This window comes from Scyliorhinus canicula, chromosome 1, assembly GCF_902713615.1.
Source record: "Scyliorhinus canicula chromosome 1, sScyCan1.1, whole genome shotgun sequence".
NCBI classification, from domain to species: Eukaryota; Metazoa; Chordata; class Chondrichthyes; order Carcharhiniformes; family Scyliorhinidae; genus Scyliorhinus; species Scyliorhinus canicula.
In genome coordinates, this window is record NC_052146.1 from 297,993,041 (window position 1) to 298,015,670 (window position 22,630).

General features: G+C 48.8%; 1 protein-coding gene across 1 annotated transcript in view; it reads left to right on the forward strand.

Moving 5' to 3' along the window:
• Positions 1-21,470, forward strand: part of thbs2a (thrombospondin 2a) — a 91,094-nt gene extending 69,624 nt beyond the window's left edge. The window contains exons 19-22 of the mRNA XM_038815978.1: positions 733-1,004; positions 12,887-12,984; positions 17,751-17,890; positions 19,319-21,470. Of these exons, the coding sequence (XP_038671906.1) occupies positions 733-1,004; positions 12,887-12,984; positions 17,751-17,890; positions 19,319-19,326 (518 nt within the window). The 3' untranslated portion in view covers positions 19,327-21,470. The remainder of the gene's footprint in view (positions 1-732; positions 1,005-12,886; positions 12,985-17,750; positions 17,891-19,318) is intronic.
• The last annotated feature ends 1,160 nt before the right edge of the window (positions 21,471-22,630 follow it).

Genomic DNA, 22,630 nt, shown 5'->3' on the forward strand with positions numbered 1-22,630 from the left:
ATTAAGGGTGCTTCTAATGATCTAGTTGCTGTCTCTGACTGTGCACCAATCACTCAGCAACCATTAGCAACAGGCACTGGAGGAGACACCTAGCATTAATCTGTCTCCTGGACAGTTTTGGTTTTCTCCTGCGACCCTTCGCTCCCCCCAACAGCCTATAAGCTTTTCTCCGAATGCAGCAGGAGTCTTTAAAAGGTTCATCATTTCCTGGGACTGTGTCCCATCTACAATAAGCACCCTACGCAGATCCCCCCCCCCCCCCCCCCCCCCCCCACACACCCACCCCCAGCACCCATGAGTATTTTCGAGTTTAAGCTGTAGACACAGTTCAATATTATAATGAGGCACCCTTGCATTTTGGGATGTGGTTGATATCTTCAGACCAACAACCCCCCAGTGCAGCATGACGCGAATAGTGTTACTGGGATCAGTCTGTGAGAGCTCACTGATAGGGGTTAGGAACTCACCGACACATCGCAGAGTGAAAATCCTGGAACACCGCACCCCTCTCCCCCAAATATCCAATAACACTCTGGGAGCAACTCCACCGCATGTATTGCAGCCGTTCAAAAAGATCTCCCACCCCCTCCAGGGAAGGACAATAAATGCCATACGCCCAGAATGCATAAAGAAAGTGTCAGCCGTCACCCATTTGAAATGAATACATTGAGATGATCTGATTTTGAGTTGCGATTGTACCTGAGGGGAAATATCTCCCTTGATAATCCGCAGGCTTCGATCAGTTCAATGCTATCGACTTCAGCGGAACATTCTATGTCAACACGGACCGAGACGACGACTACGCCGGGTTTGTCTTTGGTTACCAGTCCAGCAGTCGGTTTTACGTGGTGATGTGGAAGCAGGTCACCCAGACCTACTGGGAGGAGAAGCCCTCCAAGGCCCATGGCTACGCCGGCGTTTCCCTCAAGGTGGTGAACTCAACCACAGGCCGGGGAGAGCACCTGCGGAATGCGCTCTGGCACACCGGGAACACCCGTGGACAGGTAAGCATTGCCCAGTTACAACCAACTGGGTGCCACCTTCAGATCCTCACCAGCTCCGCATGGGTAAAGGGTCATGTTACACAGGATACACAGCACAGAAACAGGCCATTCGCCCAACATAAGAACTAGGAGCAGGAGTAGGCCATCTGGCCCCTCGAGCCTGCTCCGCCATTCAATTAGATCATGGCTGATCTTTTGTGGACTCAGCTCCACTTTCCCGCCCGAACACCATAACCCTTAATCCCTTTATTCTTCAAAAGACTAATAATCTTTATCTTGAAAACATTTAATGAAGGAGCCTCAACTGCTTCCCTGGGCAGGGAATTCCATAGATTCACAACCCTTTGGGTGAAGAAGTCCCTCCTAAACGCAGTCCTAAATCTACTTCCCCTTATTTTGAGGCTATGCCCCTAGTTCTGCTTTCATCCGCAGTGGAAATAACCACCCGCATCTATGTATTCCCTTCATAATTTTATATGTTTCTATAAGATCCCCCCACATCTTCCTAGATTCCAACGAGTACAGTCCCAGTCTACTCAACCTTACCTCGTAATCCAACCCCTTCAACTCTGGGATGTCTATGCTGGTGTTTATGCTCCAAATGGGCCTCCTCTTACCTTCCACCAATCACTTATGTTAACATGTCCTTTTGTTCTTTTTCTTTAAAGCCATCTGTACTATTCACCCCAACCACTCCATGATTGAGTGCTACATTCTAACCATATGTTTCGTTGATGTTTCTCCTGAATTCCCCATTGGGTTTATTATAGATTTATTAGAACATAGAACATAAAGTGCAGAAGGAGGCCATTCGGCCCATTGAGTCTGCATCAACCCACTTAAGCCCTCACTTCCACCCTATCCCCGTAACCCAATAGCCCCTCCTATCCTTTTTTTTGGACACTAAGTGCAATTTAGCATTGCCAATCCACCTAACCTGCACGTCTTTGGATTGTGGGAGGAAACCGGAGCACCCAGAGGAAACCCACGCACACACGGGGAGAACGTGCAGACTCCACACAGACAGTGACCCAGCGGGGAATCGATCCTGGGACCCTGGCGCTGTGAAGCCGCAGTGCTAGCCACTTTTGACCCTTAGTGTTGCATCCACCCTATCAATACTATTACCAGGTCATCCATCAGCCTTAGTTTTACTGGAGAAATCGAGCACGGGGTTTGTGTGTGTGTGTGTGTGGGGTGGGGGGGGGGGGGGGGGGGGGGGGGGGGGGGGGGGGGGGGGGGGGGGGGGGGGTGGGGGGGGGGGGGGGGTGCAATGTGTAGCACAGAGTCCGGCTGCTCACAGCACAGTCGGAGATCATTCGGCCCAATCTCCCTGTGCTGGCTCTCTGGAGGAGCCAGTACCAGTTCCCCAGCTTTTCCCTGCATATCTTTTTGGATGTTCTTCCAATTCCTTTTTGAAAGCCTCAATTGAATCTGCCTCCTCCACACTCTGAGGCAATCCTAACCGCTCGCTATGTGAAAAGGTTCTCCCGCGCACCCCCGTTGCTTCTTTCGCAAATCACCTTAAAATCGCTGCCCTCTGGTTCGCAACCCTTCAGCCAACGGAAACAGTTTCTCCCTGTTGGCTCTGTCTAGATGCCCCAGTGATTTTTGAAGACCTCTATCAAATCTCCTCTGAGGAAGACACCGTCAGAGCTTCGCCAATCGATCCGCGAGGCTGAAGTTTCTCATTCCTGCCGCCATTGTCATAATTATTTTCTCAACCCATTGTAAAGAGCTCAAATCCTTCTGAAAGTGTAGTGCCCAGAATTGGACACAGTAGTCTAGTTTCTAAAGGCTCCCAGTAACCTCCTTGCTTTTGTGCTGATGCCAGTCTTTATAAACCCAGCATCCTGCGCACCTTATCACTTCCTTTCCCAGTCTGCCCATTCCCCTTCAATAATCTCTGCACATGTAACCCCCATTCCCCTCTGTTCCTGAACCCTCTTTAGAATTATACCCTTTATTACATATTGCCTCTTCTCATTCTTTCTGTCAAAATGTATCACGTCACACTTCCCTCCCCATTCCACCAGCCTATCTATGCCAACACTCTCATAGAATTCCTACAGCAGAAGGAGGCCATTCAGCCCATCGAGCCTGCACCGACCCTATGAAAGGGTACCCTGCCTAGGCCCATACCTCCACCCTATGCCCGTAACCCAGTAACCCCATCGAACCTTTTTGGACACCAAGGGGCAATTTAGCATGGCCAATCCACCTAACCTGCACGTCTTTGGACTGTGGGAGGAAACCGGAGCAGCCGGACGAAACCCACGCTGGCACGGGGAGAACGTGCAATCTCCACTCAGACAGTCACCAGAACCCGTGTCCCAGGTGCTGTGAAGCAGCAGTGCTAACCACTGTACCACCATGCCGCCCATATCCCTCCTCTCACACTTCACTATGTGCCCAAAGTTTGCAACATCTGCAGCTTTTGAAATTGTGCCCTGTACACCCAAGTCTAAGTCATTAATATGGACCAAGACAAGCAGTGATCCTAGTCTGGCCCTTGGGGAAACCACCGTAACCCTTCCTCCAGTCCGAAAAACAACCATTCACCATGACTACCAACTTTGTTCCACGGGCTTCAATCTTTCTGGCAAACCTGTTACCTGGTACTTTACCTTCTGGAAGTCCCTGTACACCACATCAACTACATTACCCTCATTAACCCTCTCTGTTACCTCATCAGAAAAGCTCCAGCAAGTTAGCTAAACGTGGTTTACCTTTATTAAATCTGTGCTGGCTTTCTTTTATTAATTTACAATGACATTTAGGACTAAAATAAGGGAAGGTGATATATGTTTATAATTCCCCTGAGTCTTGAAAGCTGAGGGGAGAACTAATTGAGGTGTTTGAGACAATCAAAGAGTTTGATAGGGCAGAGAGAGAGAAACTACTTACTCGGGCTGGGGGAGTCCAGACAAATGGACATAGCCTTAAAATTAGAACTCGTCCATCCAGGGGTGATGTCATGGAGATAATCTTCACACAAAGGTTAGTGGAAAATTGAACTCTCTGCCCAGAAAGGGTGTTGAGGCTGGAGGGATTTATTGACATTTTAAACCTGAGATTTTGTTAATTCAGGGTTATAACGGCCAAGGTGGGCAAACGGATTTCATATGTAGATCAGCCAGGTGAACAGTAGTTCAGGCTCGAGGGGCTGCATGGTCTCTGCTTTTCCTGTGCAGAATCGCCTGCCTTGAGTAAGTGCCGGAGTCCACCCAAGATGAGAGGAAATGCCATTGATTTAGGCGACTGACTGTCTTTCATAGAATTTACAGTGCAGAAGGAGGCCATTCGGCCCATCGAGTCTGCACCGGCTCTTGGAAAGAGCACCCTACCCAAGCCCACATCTCCACCCTATCCCCATAACCCAGTAACCCCACCCAACACTAAGGGCAATTTACCATGGCCACCTAATCCACCTAACCCGCACATCTTTGGACTGTGGGAGGAAACCGGAGCACCCGGAGGAAACCCACGCACACACGGGGAGAACGTGCAGACTCCGCACAGACAGTGACCCAAGCTGGAATCGAACCTGGGACCCTGGAGCTGTGAAGCAATTGTGCTATCCACAATGCTACCGTGCTGCCCACTTTCATTTGATGTTGGCATCGCTAGCAAGGCCAGTATTTATTGCCCATCCCTAAATGCTCTTGAATGGCTGGCTCACTCGGCCATATCATAGTCATTCACATTGCTGTGGATGCCAGGCGGCAGATTTCCTCCCCAAAAGGATATTAGTTAACCAGGTGGGTTTTTAACAATAGACACTGCGACTAGCTAACTTTATAGTCTAGGTTTTTGTCAATTGAGTTTAAATTCCATCAGCTACTTCCATGGTGGGATTTGAACACATATCACCAGATCACTAGCCTGGGTTCCTGGCCCAGTGACATTACCATTAAGCTACCATCTTCCCTGAAGAAATGACCCGTGTAGAGACTTGGTGCAGAGACAGGTCTGTACATGATGGTTGCAGTGAATTGAGTTTGGCTTTTTCTATATGAGAGAGAGAGAATGGGGAAATTGGCAGAGCAGCCAAGGGCAGTTGGATCCTCTTGGCTCGTGTCTGTATCGGGAACAAATGTGACTTTATTGGGCTGACTACTGACTGGCTAATTCAGAGCTTTCCATATCAGTTATGGTCCAATGATAGGTGCATCTGAAATGAAAAGAGAACGTGCTCAGCAGGTCTGGCAGCACCTGTGAAGAGAGGAACAGAAACAGAGTTAGCGTTTGCAAGTCCAATCTGACTTGCGTTCGGAACTTCAGAAATCGATGCATCTGCCTTTAACTCAGATTGTCAAGAGCTGTTGCGAGTGTGCTCCCGTCCCGTGACACCAGCACGAGGTGTCCCACCCCCACAAAGACTCAGTCCAAGGGTGAAGAGGTTCGAGGGTGCGAGTGAAATGGGTCCCATGATGCGTGCTCAATACAGACCTGTCTCTAGTCCCATTTGCCCATCACTATCCCCTCTTCACCCCCCTCCCCCCCCACCGTTGCCTGCTGACTTACACCGGTTTCCGGTCCGGCAATTTCCCCATTTTGCCGGAACTGAGGATCCTGGCGGTGGGCGGAGCCGTAATATCCCGCCCATTGTTTCCAAATCTCTCCCCATCTCTGCAATCTCCTCCAGTCCTCTAACCCTTTTGAGATCTCAACGCTCCTCGAATTCTCCCCTCTTGATTTTAATTGCACCACCATTGGCTGCCAGGGCTTTGGCTGCCTAGACCCCGAGCATTGGAGCCTCCTCCCTAAACCGCCACCTCGCTCTGACTCTCGCTCCCTTCTCCTCAGAGAATCACCTTAAAGCCTACCTCTCACTAAGCTTTTGACCACCGGTCTTAATAATGCCTTATGAAATTCTGTGTCAAATTCTTCTTTGATAATGCTCCTGTCAACAGTTCCGGGGATGTTGTACTGTGTTCTAACTGCTGTGTAGATGGAAATTGTTTTTGTTGTTGCTTGGGCACGTGTACACACAAAGGTGTTTGTACGGGCAAACCTTCTGTTTTAAACCCGCAACCAAAAAAAGGAAGATCTTTTACCATCGTGCTTTCATTGAACAAAGCTGATAATGAGCCATTGGCCACAGAGCGGGTACAGGAGGTGATTGTGGACAAAACTAATTGGCATATCTATCTGAACAAACACACGGCCAGTCACTGAATAGAACTTTCCTACGAAGTAACTTAAAGCCAAGCTGACCATTGTAATTTAATCCGAGGTTGCCGCCTATTTGGTGCAGAGGGATCTGGGTGTCCTGCTACATGAATCACAAAAAGTTAATATGCGGGTATAACCCATGATTGGGAAGTAGGGAGGCAAACTGAATCCTGGTGTTTAATGCAAGGTTAATGGAATATAATGGAAGGTAGCTGGAAAGGGCCTTATTTAGACCGTATCTGGAATACTGTGTTCAGTTATGGTCTCCTTGCTTTAGCACGGATATAAATAGCCGGTTTAGCTCAGTGGGCTAGACAGCTGGTTTGTGATGCAGAACAAGGCCAGCAGCGCGGGGTTCAATTCCTGTACCGGCTGAGAATTCTGAATTCTCCCTCAGTGTACCTGAACAGGCGGCGGAATGGGGCGACTAGGGGATTTTCACAGTAACTTCATACTTGTGACAATAAAAGATTATTTATTTAATTGCATTCGAAGCAATTCGGAGAAGATTCACTCAAGCGATAAGGAAAGATTGAGCAGGTCGGGCCTATAGTTTCAAAGAATGAGAGGTGATCCTTTTGAAACATAACATCCTGAGGGGGCACTGTGCCGCAGTGGTTAGCACTGCTGCCTAACGGTGCTGAGGACCCGGGGTCGATCCCGGCCCTGGTTCACTGTTTGCACATTCTCCCCGTCTCTGCTTGTGTCTCATCCCCACAGTCCAAAGATGTGCAGGTTGGCCGCGCTAAATTGTTCCTCTGTGTCAAAAAGGTTGGGTGGGGTTGCTGGGTTACTGGGATGGGGTAGAGGTGTGGGCTTAAGTAGGGTGCTCTTAACGTAAGGGGACTTAACGGCCCAGTGAAGAGATCTAGAGTCCTCACCCACCTTAGAAACATGAGGGCCGACATAGTCTTCCTCCAAGAGACGCACTTGAGGGAGCAGGACCAACTGCGGGTAAGAAAGGGCTGGGTGGGACAAACCTATCATTCCTGTTATGGGGCAAGGGCCAGGGGGGTGGCGATCCTGATTGGCAAGAGGACAATGTTTAGGGCGACAAAGACGGTTACGGACCCAGGGGGACGGTATGTCATGGTCAGCGGGGCCCTGGATGGGGCGCCGGTAGTTCTAGTTAACGTGTACGCGCCCAACTGGGACGACACGAGCTTCATCCAAAAGACCATGGCAGAAATCCCGGACATAGCGACGCACCGACTAATCATGGGGGGGGACTTCAACTGTGTACAGGACCCAACGACGGACAGATCAAACCCCAGAACGGGGAAAACCTCAAACATGGCAAGGGAACTCAGCCACTATATGGAGCAGATGGGAGCAGTAGACCCCTGGAGATTCGCCCACCCGGGGGAGAAAGAATTCTCTTTCTTCTCCCCAGTACACAACGTGTACACCAGAATTGACTTCTTTGTGGTGGGGGAAAACGGTGCTTCCAGAGATAGACAAGGTGGAATACTCCGCAATTGTGATATCAGACCACGCTCCACACTACATGGATGTGCGGCTAGAGACGGGAAGGGCCCAGCGCCCCAAATGGAGGTTGGACGGTGCCTTACTAGCTGACAAGGCCTTCAGCGAAAGGATAGCGCAGGCCATAGCGGAGTACACTGAGATCAACCAAAACGGGGAGGTCTCACCCTCCACGTTCTGGGAAGCGCTTAAGGCCGTACTAAGAGGGGAAATCATAGCCTACAAAGCGCAAAGAGATAGGGAGGAAAGGGTGGCTAGGCAGAAGCTGGTCGACTCCATACTGGAGGTAGACCATAAATACTCCGAGGCCCCGACTGTAGAACTCCTGGCGGAGAGAAAAGAATTACAAAGGAACTTTGACCTGCTCTCCACCAGGAAAGCAGTACACCAACTCCGCCAGGCACGCGGGGCCCTATACGAACACGGAGACAAAGCCAGCCGCCTGTTGGCCCACCAGCTGAGAAAGCAGGCAGCCAGCAGAGAAATTGCGCAAATCAGAGATACCAGAGGCACGTTGGAAACAGAACCAGAGAAGATTAACAAAACCTTCAAGGCCTTCTACCAAGAGCTGTACACCTCAGAGCCCCCAACGGGGAAGGCTGGGATGAACCGGTTTCTTGACGGACTGAACATACCAGTTGTGGGAGAGGGCAGGAAAACGGGATCTGGAAGCACCACTAGCACTGGGAGAGATCATGGACAGCATTAGCTCCATGCAGGCGGGGAAGGCGCCGGGACCGGACGGATTCCCGGCGGACTTCTACAAAAAATTTGCGACAGCGCTGGCCCCGCACATGCGGGAGATGTTCACAGACTCGCTAGCTAGGGGCACGTTGCCACCCACGTTAGCACAGGCCTCAATCTCGCTGATACCTAAGAAAGACAAAGACCCAACGGAATGTGGGTCATACAGACCCATATCTCTGCTGAATGCAGACGCCAAAATACTGGCCAAAATCCTAGCCAAAAGGCTAGAAGACTGTGTACCTGAGGTGGTCACAGAGGACCAGACGGGCTTTGTCAAAGGTAGACAGCTGACCGCGAACATCAGGCGCCTGCTGAACGTGATAATGACCCCCTCCGGGGAGAGAACACAAGAGGTGATCGTCTCCCTGGACGCAGAAAAGGCCTTCGACAGAGTCGAATGGATATACCTCATAGAGGTACTGGAGCGGTTCGGGCTTGGAACAGGGTTCACCGCTTGGGTAAAGCTCCTGTACAACGCTCCCATGGCGAGTGTACAGACCAACAATACCAACTCCCAATACTTCCAGCTGCACAGGGGCACCAGACAAGGATGCCCACTGTCCCCGCTGCTGTTCGCACTAGCAATCGAACCGCTAGCAATCGCGCTCAGGGCAGCAAAAAATTGGAGGGGGATCCGAAGGGGAGGTAGAGAGCACAGAGTCTCACTCTATGCGGATGATCTGCTCCTCTATATCTCGGACCCACAAAGCAGCATGGACGGAATCATCGCGCTCCTGAAAGAGTTTGGAGCCTTCTCGGGCTACAAACTCAACATGAGCAAAAGTGAGATCTTCCCATTACACCCGCAAGGGGGGGAGGGGGCAGCACTAAAGGGGCTGCCGTTCAAACAAGCCCGACATAAATTCCGCTACCTGGGGATCCAAATAGCCCATGACTGGAAAGGGATCCACAAATGGAACCTCACCAGCCTGACGGAGGAAGTTAAAAGGACCTGCAAAGATGGAACACACTCCCGCTCTCCCTCGCGGGGAGAGTTCAGACGATCAAAATGAACGTACTGCCCAGGTTCCTCTTCCTGTTTAGATCCATTCCGATCTACATCCCCAAGGCCTTTTTCAAAGTGCTGGACAAACTCATCATGGCGTTCGTATGGGGGGGGTAAAAATGCTAGGATCCCAAAGAAGGTCTTACAAAAAACAAAAACCAGGGGAGGGTTAGCCCTTCCGAATCTACAATTCTACCACTGGGCAGCAACAGCCGAGCGAGTAAGGGGATGGATCCAGGAGCCAGAAGCTGAGTGGGTGCGTGCGGAGGAGGCCTCCTGCATGGGAACCTCCCTCCGGGCCCTCGCCACGGCAGCACTCCCATCCCCACCCAAAAAACACTCCAGCAGCCCAGTGGTGACAGCCACCCTCCAATCCTGGAACCAACTGCGGCAGCAACTTGGCCTGACCAAAATGTCGAACAGGGCTCCCATCTGCAACAACCATAGGTTCAAACCAGCACTGACCGACGCCACCTTCAAAAGGTGGAGGCAGGACGGGGGGACACTGACAGTCAGGGACCTATACACGGACGACAGGATCGCAACACTGGACGAACTGACAGAGAAATTTCAGCTAGCTGGGGGGAACGAGCTACGGTACCTGCAGCTCAAAAACTTCCTACGAAAGGAGACAAGGACGTACCCACAACCGCCACGACAGACACTACTGGAAGACCTACTGGACGCAAGTATCCTAGAGAAAGGGAACTGTAGTGACATGTATGACCGACTGGTAGATAGGGACGACACCGTACTGGACGCAACAAGGAGGAAATGGGAGGACGACCTGGGGATGGAGATCGGGTGGGGACTCTGGAGCGAAGCACTGCATAGGGTCAACTCCACCTCCACGTGCGCAAGGCTCAGCCTGACGCAACTAAAAGTGGTACATAGAGCCCACTTAACAAGAACCCGTATGAGTAGGTTCTTCCCGGAGGTGGAAGACAGATGTGAACGGTGCCAAAGAGGCCCGGCCAACCACGCCCACATGTTCTGGTCTTGCCCCAGACTCGTGGAGTACTGGACAGCCTTCTTCGAGGTAATGTCCAAAGTGGTGGGAGTGAGGGTGGAGCCATGCCCGATAGTGGCGGTCTTCGGGGTTTCAGAACAGCCAGATCTATTCCTGGGGAGGAGGGCGGATGCCCTTGCCTTTGCCTCCCTGATCGCCCGCCGTAGAATCCTGTTTGGCTGGCGGTCAGCAGCACCGCCCAGAGCTGCGGACTGGCTGTCCGACCTCTCCGAATCTCTCCAAATGGAGAAAATCAAATTTGCCATCCGAGGGTCGGACGACGGCTTCCACAGAACGTGGGAGCCATTCATGCAACTGTTCCGGGACCTATTTGTGGCCAATGTACAAGAGGAAGAATAGTCGGGGGAAGGTAGCGGGAGGGGGGGGGGGCTACAGGTTCGCTACGGGGGTTCGATGGCTAGCTAAGGCCCAAAACCAAGCTAAATAAACATGTTGGGGGGGGGGGGGGGGGGGGGGGCGCAGTTACTACTACGAAGATGCTTACCTGTAAATATGTATGTTAATTTTTGCGTGTTTGTTTTTGTTTGTTTTTTTTTTTGTTTCTCTCTCCTAACAATTTGTAATTTGTTCAATATAAAATACGAAAACTGAATAAAAACATTTATAAAAAAAAAAGTAGGGTGCTCTTTCCAAGGGCTGGTGCGGACTCGATGGGCCGAATGGCCTCCTCCTGGACTGTAAATTCTATGATTCCCCAGAGAGCACTTGGAGGCTGGTTCATTGAATATATTCAAGGCTGAGTTCAACAAATTCTTTGATCGACCAGTGAGTCGAGGAGCGTAGGGGAACAGGTTGGAAAGTGGAGCTGAGGCCACAGTCAGGGCAATCTTGATCCCCTCGGATGGAGGAGCGGGTCAGTGCGACCAAATGGCCGACTCCTGCTCCAAATTGTCTCATTTCTAGTCGCTGTGAGAGTTACCCACAGAGCGTGGGATTGAGGCCCACTCTTCAGTCAGACTGGCTCAGGAGGGGCCAGTTCCCTCAACAGATTGGATTTTTTACGACAAGCCAGCAGATGTCACGACCATTCATCCGGTGCCAATCCACAAGTTACCACATGTCCTGAACGTACCAGCGCACATTGGCAATCGGGGTGGGATTTGAACTCGCAGCATTTGCGCTCCCATAAACATTGGGCTCGACTGGCCTCGTTTCAACCCACAATCTGTGCTGAGTTGGCTGATCCCAGCTGGAACGTCATTCAACCCAGATTTGGGATTTATTGTGCCAGTAATGCTGGAGAGCAAGTTGCGCGTCAGATATGGGCAGGGTAGGACTGTCTGTGATTGATTTTTGTTGCTGGATTATTATGGGACAGGGAACCGAGGCAGGTAGATAAAGGTTCAGATCATCCATGATCCAAAACGATGGTGGTGAAGTGGAAGGTGTGTTAACATCAAAGAAAGTGCACCTGAACCGCAGGGCAGGGGATGCTGAGGTGCGATGTTTTGCCAACTATGTTATATGCGGTGGAGACATGGATATCGCATGAAGAGGCTATTGCTAAGCTGACCGCATAAGGGATGTGGGCATGTAGGAGGATGTTCCCCAGGCCCTCCATGGACGGAAAGACTAATGCGTGGGCAGCACGGTAGCACAGTAGTTAGCACTGTGGCTTCACAGCACCGGGGTCCCAGGTTCAATTCCCCGCTGGGTCACTGTCTGTGTGGAGTCTGCACGTTCTCCCCGTGTCTGCGTGTGTTTCCTCCGGGTGCTCCGGTTTCCTCCCACAGTTCAAAGATGTGAAGGTTAGGTGGATTGGCCATGCTAAATTGCCCCTTAGTGTCCAAAAAGGTCAGGAGGGGTTACTGGGTTACGGGGATAGGGTGGAAGTGAGGGCTTAAGTGGGTCGGTGCAGGCTCGATGGGCCAAATGGCCTCCTTCTGCACTGTATGTTCTATGTTCTATGAAATACTGGAAACGGCTGGAGGAAAGAGGAAATTAGTCCCGTAGGTTTTTATATAAAGAGCATTATAATTTATCTCAATTTGTAATTACTCAATTATCTGACTTCAAATTAACCCAATAAAATTCAATTTGGTTCAGCCATAAGTTGAGGAGTCTCCAACAGCAACTTAAAAGAGATAGGGTTAGATTTTCCAGATCCTCCCACAGGTGGGATATTCCGATCCCCCCCCGGGATTTGAATGGCTCGCTGCATCTGCTGCGGAAAGGGGGTAGGGGGTGGTGGTGGTGGGGGGGTGGGGTGGGGTGGGGGGAGCGGAAAATCCCGGACGTGGTTTATTTTAAGAGGAAAAGGAATAGTTCCCAACACAAAACAGACTTTACAGCTTCACGTAGGTGATAAGTCAATCTTCTGGAAAGAATTTGCCACCAATTCTTTATCAGCTTTGTGAACCTGAGCCGCTTTGGTGCAAACGCATTTGCCGCGGGAAAGTCTCCATTGACGTTAATGTGAATCTGTTAATGTTTCAGGTTCGAACATTATGGCATGACCCCAAGAATATTGGCTGGAAGGATTACACTGCCTACAGGTGGCACTTGATCCATCGACCCAAAACAGGTTTCATCAGGTAAGCAGCACATTATACCCACACTGCTGGGCGGGAACTCGGGCAAAGGGAACTAAATTACGGCAAATGGTCTATACGCCCAGGACATTTCCTCCTCTGGGTAAATAGTGCACATAGATCGCATAGCGGCAGACGTTTGGGCAAGTTACATTATGCTGGATTGGGAGAGACTTGGGCTGGCCCATTCTTACTTTCTTTGCTGGCTGGTTAACAGCCTTGCCAGGAAGAATGAGAGCGGGCGCAGAGGGGATTTTGCTAAAACAATATCAGGCTGCGGTTACATGGGTAGACTTGAGCAAAGTGGCATTATGACGGGTTTTGAGAGGGTAAATCGAGGAAACCTGATCTCACATGCCCATTGGCTGACAATCAGAGAGGACAGTCTGGATGGCCAAGGAACAGCTCGTTAGGACCTGAAATGTCTTCGCTGAATTGACGATGGCTGCAGGATCCACGATTGCTGGCAAAAGGAAGCGGAATAGATATTTTGAAAATGAAAAGAGTTAAAAGAGATAGGACCATAGAATTCCAACAGTGCAGAAGGAGGCCATTCGGCCCATCGAGTCTGCACCATCTCTTCGAAAGAGCACCCCACCCAGGTCCACTCCCCCGGCCCTATCCCCATGACTCCACCTAACCTGCACATCTTTGGACAATAAGGGCAATTTAGCATGGCCAATCCATCTAACCTGCACATCTTTGGACAATAAGGGCAATTTAGCATGGCCAATCCATCTAACCTGCACATCTTTGGACTGTGGGGAGAAACCGTAGCACTCGGAGGAAACACGGGGAGAACATACAGACTGTCCAGTCGCCCAAGCTGGAATTGAACCTGTGTTCCTGGCGCTATGGGGCTACGGTGCGAACCACAATGCCAGCGTGCCGCCCCAGGACAGATAAAGGGACATGGGGGGGTAGCTTTGGAACAAGTTCCATTTCAAAGGGACAACATTTTTAAACCATGCTGTAGCAATGTGTGATTATAATAACAACTTGTATTTATAAAGAAACATCCCAAAGTGCTTCACAGGAACATTAGAAAATAAAGTATCACACCGAGATACACAAGACGGCATCTAGTCAGGTGGCCAAAACCTTTGTCAGAGGTAGGTTTTAAGGAGAGTTAGAGAGGGAATTTCAGAGCACGGTGTCTCGGCAAATGAAGGCCCGGCCATCAGTGGTGGAGCGATTATAATCGGAACTGCTCAAGAGGCCGGAATTAAAGGAGCGCAGGGTTGTGGGTGCTGGAGGAGATTACAGAGGTTTGGAGGGGTGGGACCGTGGAGGGTTTGAAAACAGGGATGTAAACTTTAAAATCAAGATGTTGATTGACTAAAAGTCAATTCAGGCCAGTGAGCACAGGAGTGATGGGTGGATGAGATTTGGCTGGACGTTAAGACATGGGCAGCAGTGTTTAGGATGACCTCAGGTTTTTGGAGGGTTGAATGTGGGAGATCAGCCAGGAGCCCATTGGAATAGTCAATACTGGAGGCAACAAAGGTATGAAGGAGGGTTTAAGCAGCAGGTGAGCTGGCGCACGGGACAAGTCAGGTGATGTTACTGAGGTGGAAATAGACGGTCTTAGCGATGGTACAAATGTGAGGCTGGAAGTTCATTTCAGGATCAACTGTGAAACCAAAGTTGCAAACTGATTGGCTTAATCTCAGACTGTAGCCAGTGAGAGAGATGTACATTTAAGTGACTGTACCGCAGTGGGTTAGCCCTGTTGCCTCACGGCGCCGAGGTCCCAGGTTCGATCCTGGCTCTGGGTCACTGTCTGTGTGGAGTCTGCACATTCTCCCCGTGTCTGCGTGGGTTTTGCCCCCACAACCCAAAGATGTGCAGAGTAGGTGGATTGGCCACGCTAAATTGCCCCTTAATTGGAAAAAATGAATTGGGTACTCTAAATTTTTAAAAAATAGGTGACTGTACTTCTTTCTTCAACAAACACCTGGCACAGTCATATGAAATTCTTCTGCTGTCGTCATAACGGAGGTGCTCACCGATTGATTTTAACTAGGTTGACACCTTCATTGAAATAGCGGACAGAGGAATCTCATAGGAATGCACTAAATCCCCTCACATCACAGCACAATTTCAAAGCCAAAATAGCCAAGGTGAAAGGTGAAGCTATCAGTCTGCGTCCAGAAAATAAACAAGATGAACTATTACTATCAGATTAAAAGGCATTTGGAAAGCTAAAACAGTTCAATAAAAAATAAGTAATGTGAAGGACAAAGTAAAATTATTTTCTTTCCCCCTTTCAGATGATCCTTAAGATCCACCTCTGTGCCAAGCTTCAGACTAATGTCTCAGTATGTGGCTCGATGTCAGTTCTTGCTCAATAACACTCCCGCAAAGCACCTTGGGGCAGTTTATTGTTAAAGGTGTTATATAAATCCCAAGGCGTCATTTTTGCTAAAGCCTTCACAAGCCACTCTGACACATGACTCACAAGCGAGACCGAGGGAGTGATCCTCGTGTGTGGGCAGTTTCCTGCAGAAAAATTACCAATAAATATTTAATACTTTAGCAATGCGAGGAAGCCAGCGGTTGTGGAATGAAGATTTATTGAACTATACAAAATATTCTTCCCACAGCCGTAACTCCAGTCCAGTCCTTGCTAGGGAAATTGAGCACGCCAGGCCCTGCCTGGGCCGGCTTTCACGTGCAGCCTTTTAACGAGCTCCAGCTGGGTGGCCTCCGCCCCCTACCTGGGAAGCTCGTACTCCACGAGTCCCAAGGGGAGGTCAACACTGGTTCCCCGTGGTCCTTGGAAGGGCTAGAACAAGTACGTTCGTGTGACAAGTTTTCTGTCCTCTGACGTAGCCTGTGAACATAAGAACTAGGAGCAGGAGCAGGCCATCTGGCCCCTCCAGATCTGGCTGATCTTTTTGTGGACTCAGCTCCACTTATCCGCCCGCTCACCATAACCCTTAATTCCTTTACTGTCAAAAATCTTTCTATCTTGGCCTTAAAAACATTCACCGAGGTAGCCTCAACTGCTTCATTGGGCAGGGAATTCCAGCGATTCCCAACCCTTTGGGTGAAGAATTTCCTCCTCAACTCAGTCCCAAATCTGCTCCCAATAAGCCACTTAGTTATTTTCAAGAACAGTGCTTATCACCACCTTCTCAAGGGCAATTAGGGATGGGTAATAACTGTCGGTCTTGCCAGATGATGCCCACATTCCCTGAATGAATAAGAAGATGAACTTTAATTGAGGCACAGGCCATTTGATGTCACCATTCAGATAGTGGCATGTGGGATGCCATTTCAATACATTATGGGGGTGAATGTTTTTTAAATATGTGTCCTCAGTGGACTAGTCATTGCCAACAGCTCGCTCTCCGAGTGGTGTGATTCCGTTAAGTTCATCAGCAATGTAACCTAAATCTGAACCCAAACTACAAAAACTGGAAATCGACAGGAAAAAGAAACCTCGGAAGGTTGTCTGCAGGATCATATATAATATAATAATCTTTATTGTCACAAGTAGGCTTACATTAACACTGCAATGAAGTTACTGTGAAAATCCCCTAGTCGCCACATTCCGTGCCTGTTCGGATACACGGAGGAAGAATTCAGAATGTCCAATTCACCGAACAGCGCGTCTTTCGGGACTTGTGGGAGGAAACCGGAGCACCCGCAGGAAACCCACACAGACACGGGGAGAACGTGCAGACTCCGCACAGACAGTGACCCAAGCCGGGAATCGAACCTGGGCTGCTGCCGCTGTGAAGCAACGGTGCTAACCACTGTGCCACCGTGCTGCTGATACTGTTTATCAGTATCTATAAACAGTGGGGATGACAATGATAAATATTTCCCTTAACTGCATCTTAAATTGGTGAAGAGCAAACCTTCTCTTTAAAAGAAAATAAAATTAAAGTGAATACACTTCACTTTAAATACTGCCCTTAGTATACTGACGTACTCAATTTTCTTGGGATGTGGTCCAGCATTTGTTGCCTATCCCGAATTGACCTTCAACTGAGTAGCTTGCTGGGCCATTTCAGTGGGGCGCAGTTAAGAGTCAGTTGCATTGCTGTGTGGGTCTGGAGTCATATATAGGCCAGACCCGGTAAGGACAGCCGATTTCCCACCCTGAAGGACATCAGTGAACCAGATGGGTTTATACAACAGCTCATCGTTAGACTTCTAATTCCAGATTTTTTAAAAATTGAATTCGAATTTCACCAACTGCCCTGGTGGGATTTGAACTCGGGTCTCCAGACGATTACCCTGGGTCTCTGGATCACTAATAGGGCAGCATGGTAGCATAGTGGTTAGCACAGTTGCTTCACAGCTCCAGGGTCCCAGCTTTGATTCCCGGCTTGGGTCACTGTCCGTGCAGAGGATTGGCCATTCTAAATTTCCCTTAGTGTCCAAAAAGGTTAAGTGGGGTTACTGGGTTACGGGGATAGGGTGGAAGTGTGGGCTTTGGTAAGGTGCTCTTTCCAAGGGCTAGTGCAGACTCGATGGGCCGAGTGGCCTCTTTCAGCACTGTAAATTCTATGACTACCACTACACCACCACCTATCCTTTTGAGATATGTGAGTTAGCGAGAGAGGGACATTTACATCGAACATAAAGAGTCTAGTTCTCTGTCACACCATTCTCTACGGACTCCGTCGTAATGCAGCTACATGTATGCTTCATCTACCTACACCTGCTGACATTTGAACTCTGTTTCAGGTTGTTTTTGACATTTTGTAAGTGCCGTTGTGGTGGGATTCTCAATTCTGTTTCTGTGTCTGCAGGGTGGTAGTTTATGAAGGAAAGCAAATCATGGCTGATTCTGGCCCAATCTACGATAAGACGTTAGCCGGCGGACGATTAGGGCTCTTTGTCTTCTCCCAGGAGGCCCTCTACTTCTCTGACCTCAAGTATGAGTGTCGAGGTAAGCCTGCCCTACCCTTTGTCTCTGTATGTCCATATTGTAATCCGTAACATGCACAGGGCATCCCATATCCCTCGAATTATGGCACCAATCACAATAGTTGGCTCAACGTAGGTATATTATCATGGAATCCCTACAGTTCAGAAACAGTCCATTCGGCCCATCTGTCTGTCACAATGGTTGAAGCAACCTGGACAAAGTTGGAAGAAATTTTTTTGCAGTCTATTTACATTAGAGATATGTACACATACATATTACATTTACACTGCAATGAATTTTACTACTATATGTTTTTAAATATATGCGTAGTAATGTAAATACGTAATGTGAAAGACTGCAAACAAATAAATCCCCCTCAGTCATTCAGCTGTCCTATGGTTGTGAGCCAGAGAATAATTTCATCACAATGTTGAACACAGGAATAGGAGGCGACCACTCAATCTCTCGAGCCTGTTTTGCCGCCGTTCAATGAAATCCTGACTGGTCTGCGACCCAGCCCACAGATACCCATCTTTGATCCTTATCCCTTCATACATTCGATCACAAAAATCTCAGTTTTAAAATAAACAATTGAGGAAGAGAGTTCCAAACTTCTACAACCCTTTACATTGTTTCCTAATTTTACTCCTGAAATGTCTGGGCCTGGACGCGAATATAAAGGTTCAACCACATTTATATTAACTCAAAAGTAAAGCCGCACCCACTGTCCCGGTCCGCGCCTGGGACGGTGTTTAAATTGGGCTCGATAGCGAGTCCCATCTGGAAGGATCTCAGCCCGTTACCATGGGAACTCGCAGTCCACAAGCCCCACAGGGAGATCAGTGAGTGACCCCTCGTGGTCCTCCTGAGGGTGATCGCACCTTGGAACCCAGGTATAATTTTGATGGATTCAGGTTGCACTCCCTCCAGGGTCAATGTGTCTTTCCTCAGACGTGGTGCTCAGAGCTGCTCACAGTACACGAGGTGTGGCCTGACCGGGGTGAAACATACCCATCCCTTCCTGTCACATGATTTGACCTTTGATTGGATTGGCAGCCAGGCCTGAGAACCTGCTGACTGTCCGTGCCACATTCCAACAATCATTTAATGACCTAAAGAGTAATTATATAACAACATTTAATTGGGAGTGTGCCAATCAACGTCCCTGTTATATGCGCATGCGCGGTTGTAGCTGCCTCGTTCCGGTTAAATGCCACATATTGCACTCATCAGGCCAGACGCAAGAGTGCCAAATTTCAAAGGGAACAACTATTTACACGGCATGGTTGGTTGGGGAAGAATGCAGCAGGGAACTAGCGCCCGGGAATTTTTGAATGAAACAAAAGCGTGGGGAGTGTGGGTGGGGGTGACAATAGTTATAAAAGTCCCGGCCTGCAACAGGAAGAATTTTGACTAACGTCTCTTTTTTTTTTCTCCCTCCCCCGGCAGATAACTAAGTACCTCGCCTGCAGCGCGCCTCGTGGGACCCCTGAACATGCTGCGCAGCCCTCGGGTCACCTCAGTCCGACTGGCGGAGTCCCGATTCCCGCCCACTCTTTACTCGCTGGCTTCCTGAGTGTAACCTCTGACCCTCACCCTTCCCCCTCCCCTCCCCCTCCTCCCTCAGCCAACACCCGCCTTTGGCCGACTGTGGTGACTCGCTCTCAGCTCTGCCCACCGGCCCTCTGGACAGCCGGGCAGAAATGTGGCGACGGGGATGCTGAATCGGCCGGAACTCAAACAAGTCCCAGCTACCCGTGACTATGCCTGCGTGGAGGGATTAGTGATCACTTAACAAATTTATCGTGCTGCAGTGTAAGCCCGCCGTTACTATTTTTCTAATAAGGCTGTTGTCAAGGAACCCGAGCAGTGGACTGTTTTTTTTTTAAATGAGAAAGCTGATTTAACAATGTTTTTTAAAAAATGACACCTTCTGGGATACATTAATGAATTACAAAAAAAAAATGTTTTAAAACCACTTTGTTTACAACTTTTTCTATCACATTTCATTGTTTGTATATAGAAGCTTTTCAGCTCTTGATATTACCGGATGGCACAGCTATCGCAGTGATGGTGTACGAATCCTATAAACACTCTCTTATGTACCATTTAATCGATTAACTGACAGACAAGTCAATTCCTTGCTCCCAACCGAGAAATGGCTTTGACTGGTATTTGGGTAGGGCTGGGGGACAAAGTAAACCGCAAACCAATAATGTATGGGCTTAATCTGAATATATGTAGATGTGTATCTATATATATTCTATATATCGTATATCATTTTTGTTCTTTTTTTTTAACACACGCATTGCAGTCTTTCAATGTTAGTAACGGCTATATAAAATTCTTTCTGACTTGAGAAGCAACCAACTCCTTCCTCATGTGATCCCTCCCCTCCCTCTCTCCTCCCCCTCCCTCTCTCCCTCAATCCACCTCCCTCCCTTTTTTTTGGACGAGGAACATCGGTGTGGTTCCACAAGTCATCGCAAAGTGCGACCGTCTTTCCAGGAATGAGAGACCCAAGTTTGCAGAGGGCGAGGGGGCAAAAAAAGATGTGAATATTTAGAATTGTATCATATTTTGCTATTTAATTTATTTATGGTTTTATTCTCTCTCTCTCTCTCTCTCTCTCCTCCCCCCCCCCACCCTTTTCTTTCTTTAAAAAAAAATGTTTGTGGGAATCAGTGAATTTTGCCAAAGATTGTAAATAATTTATTTATTTGTTTACACTGAAGCAATATCGAAATTTGAAAGAGGAACTTGGCCGACAAACCCTAGTCTATATTTTTTTGATTAATATTGGGCAAATAAACTATCAAAAAAGGCTGAAACAGTGTTCTGTGAGTTAAACCAATTTGTGTTTATACGCCATATTTGTTAATTGAATCAATTTGCTCTACCTTGTTTCCTTTTAAACTGTAAATAGCTCTGGTATTCTGTAAAGTAGGAGAGGCCAAGGCTTTTGGCCCGGCCTAGTGGTACCGTGCAGCCCCCTCAAGACACCTACAACATTTAAATCAACCTCTCCATTAATCCGCTCCGTACCTGAAATGCAACAAAACCCCCTTTTTCCTAATGGCCCAACCTCACCAGCCCGCCCCACTTCTTCCTGGCAAATTCAAACTGGGCAAGCCTGCCAGTGACCAGCGTGCCCTGTTGGGCTAGGCCGCGCAGCCTGCACGTTGGGTCAAAGGTCACCGTTGAGCCGCCCCCCCCCCCCCCCCCCCCCGTTGCTGGCGGCAGTCAACTCCCACATCTTTCGTCGCTCCATTCCAGTGGTATTTTGTTACCTCAAATGCTTCACAATGTAAATGGGGATATCCCCTGACCCCACTCCTTTAGAACTGCAGGATAACTGTGTTGCTTGATCCAAAATCTTGCCACGTCTATGCATGCGTTCACATTGTATAGCTGTTGAGTACTGCAGAATTATTCGATTTCCTTTATTGGGTTTTGACCCTTGTCGTGTTCGTTGTGTTATTTTTTAAATGTATAAATATATATATAAGCACACTCGAGTTCAGCACATTAACTGTACATAGCGAAAGAGTGCAGTTTGTCAATGAAGCATTCAATAAAAGTACTCAGCTTTATGTTTTAACATTCTTGTATCAGAATTGCAGCAGACGTGTGCAAGAAATTACTGTGGCTTCAGCGGCCCCGTCCTGTATAAGGACACGGTCAAAAAAGCTGATACACCAAACTGGAGCCAATCAGCAGTTTCTCCTCCCTGGCATTGACAGCACGCCTCTGCGATTGGGGTAATCATCCACAGAGTACGGTGGAGGAAAATATTGACAAACGCTAGCAACCGTGTCAAAGGCCTTAAGAGAAAAGACTCACAATGAGCTTATGTATCAACTTGAGGATGCCCAAAGGCACTTAACAGCCTTTGTACTTTTCAAGTGCAGCCCCACAAATGCAGCCAATTTGCACAAGAGCAGTCCTTCAAGCAGCAACCTGGTAACAGCCAGGTCATTTGTTGTAACCATGGAGCTTGAGGCCACATATTGGCCAGGACATTCGAAATAGTTCCATTGGATCTTTTGTATCTACAGACGGTCCTCAGATATCTATGACACAATTGGTTCCCAAAAACTGTGTCGATAGCCAAAGCGTCCTAAGTCAGGGTCGTGTTAAGCACACTGAGATAACACGGGCTGCAACTGGATGCAGCTATAACTGAAATATACTCCAGACCTCGAAGTTAGTTCAATTTGATTTATTGAACCTGTCACACAGTTAGCACAGTTCTCTGTGAGTTCGACTCCCTGCTAACCTAAGTGTGATTACTCTGTCTGACTGAACCAGACTAGCTCTTAGCCACGTGCTGGAGGTGTGATACTGTACATACACCCTGACTCACTCTGTAGATGTCCCCAGTGGAAAGAGGCGGAGTGTGAGTGCCTCGTGCCTTTTACAGTGGGAAACCACCCCCCCAGTGTTCTGCCTGCTGATTGGTTATGTCCTGTTCTCTGTGTTCATTAGCTGCCTGTCTGTATCTCATTATGTGCATGTCTGCACATCATGACAGTCAGAACCACTTTCCCCGTAGGAACAATGGTGGATTGATTAATGAACCAAGGCTGCAAATAGCTTCTGGGGTGCCTGCCAATGTTAAGTGCTCTCAACTCTTGGCCTGTCGAGGCGACTGTTGATGCCTGCACGCCTCTGTACAAGTTCTTTGGTTAGTGCGAGGGATGTAACAGTCAGTAGCTGCTTAATTGTCTGACTCGGAGTGCATGTTAGGCGATAAGTTGA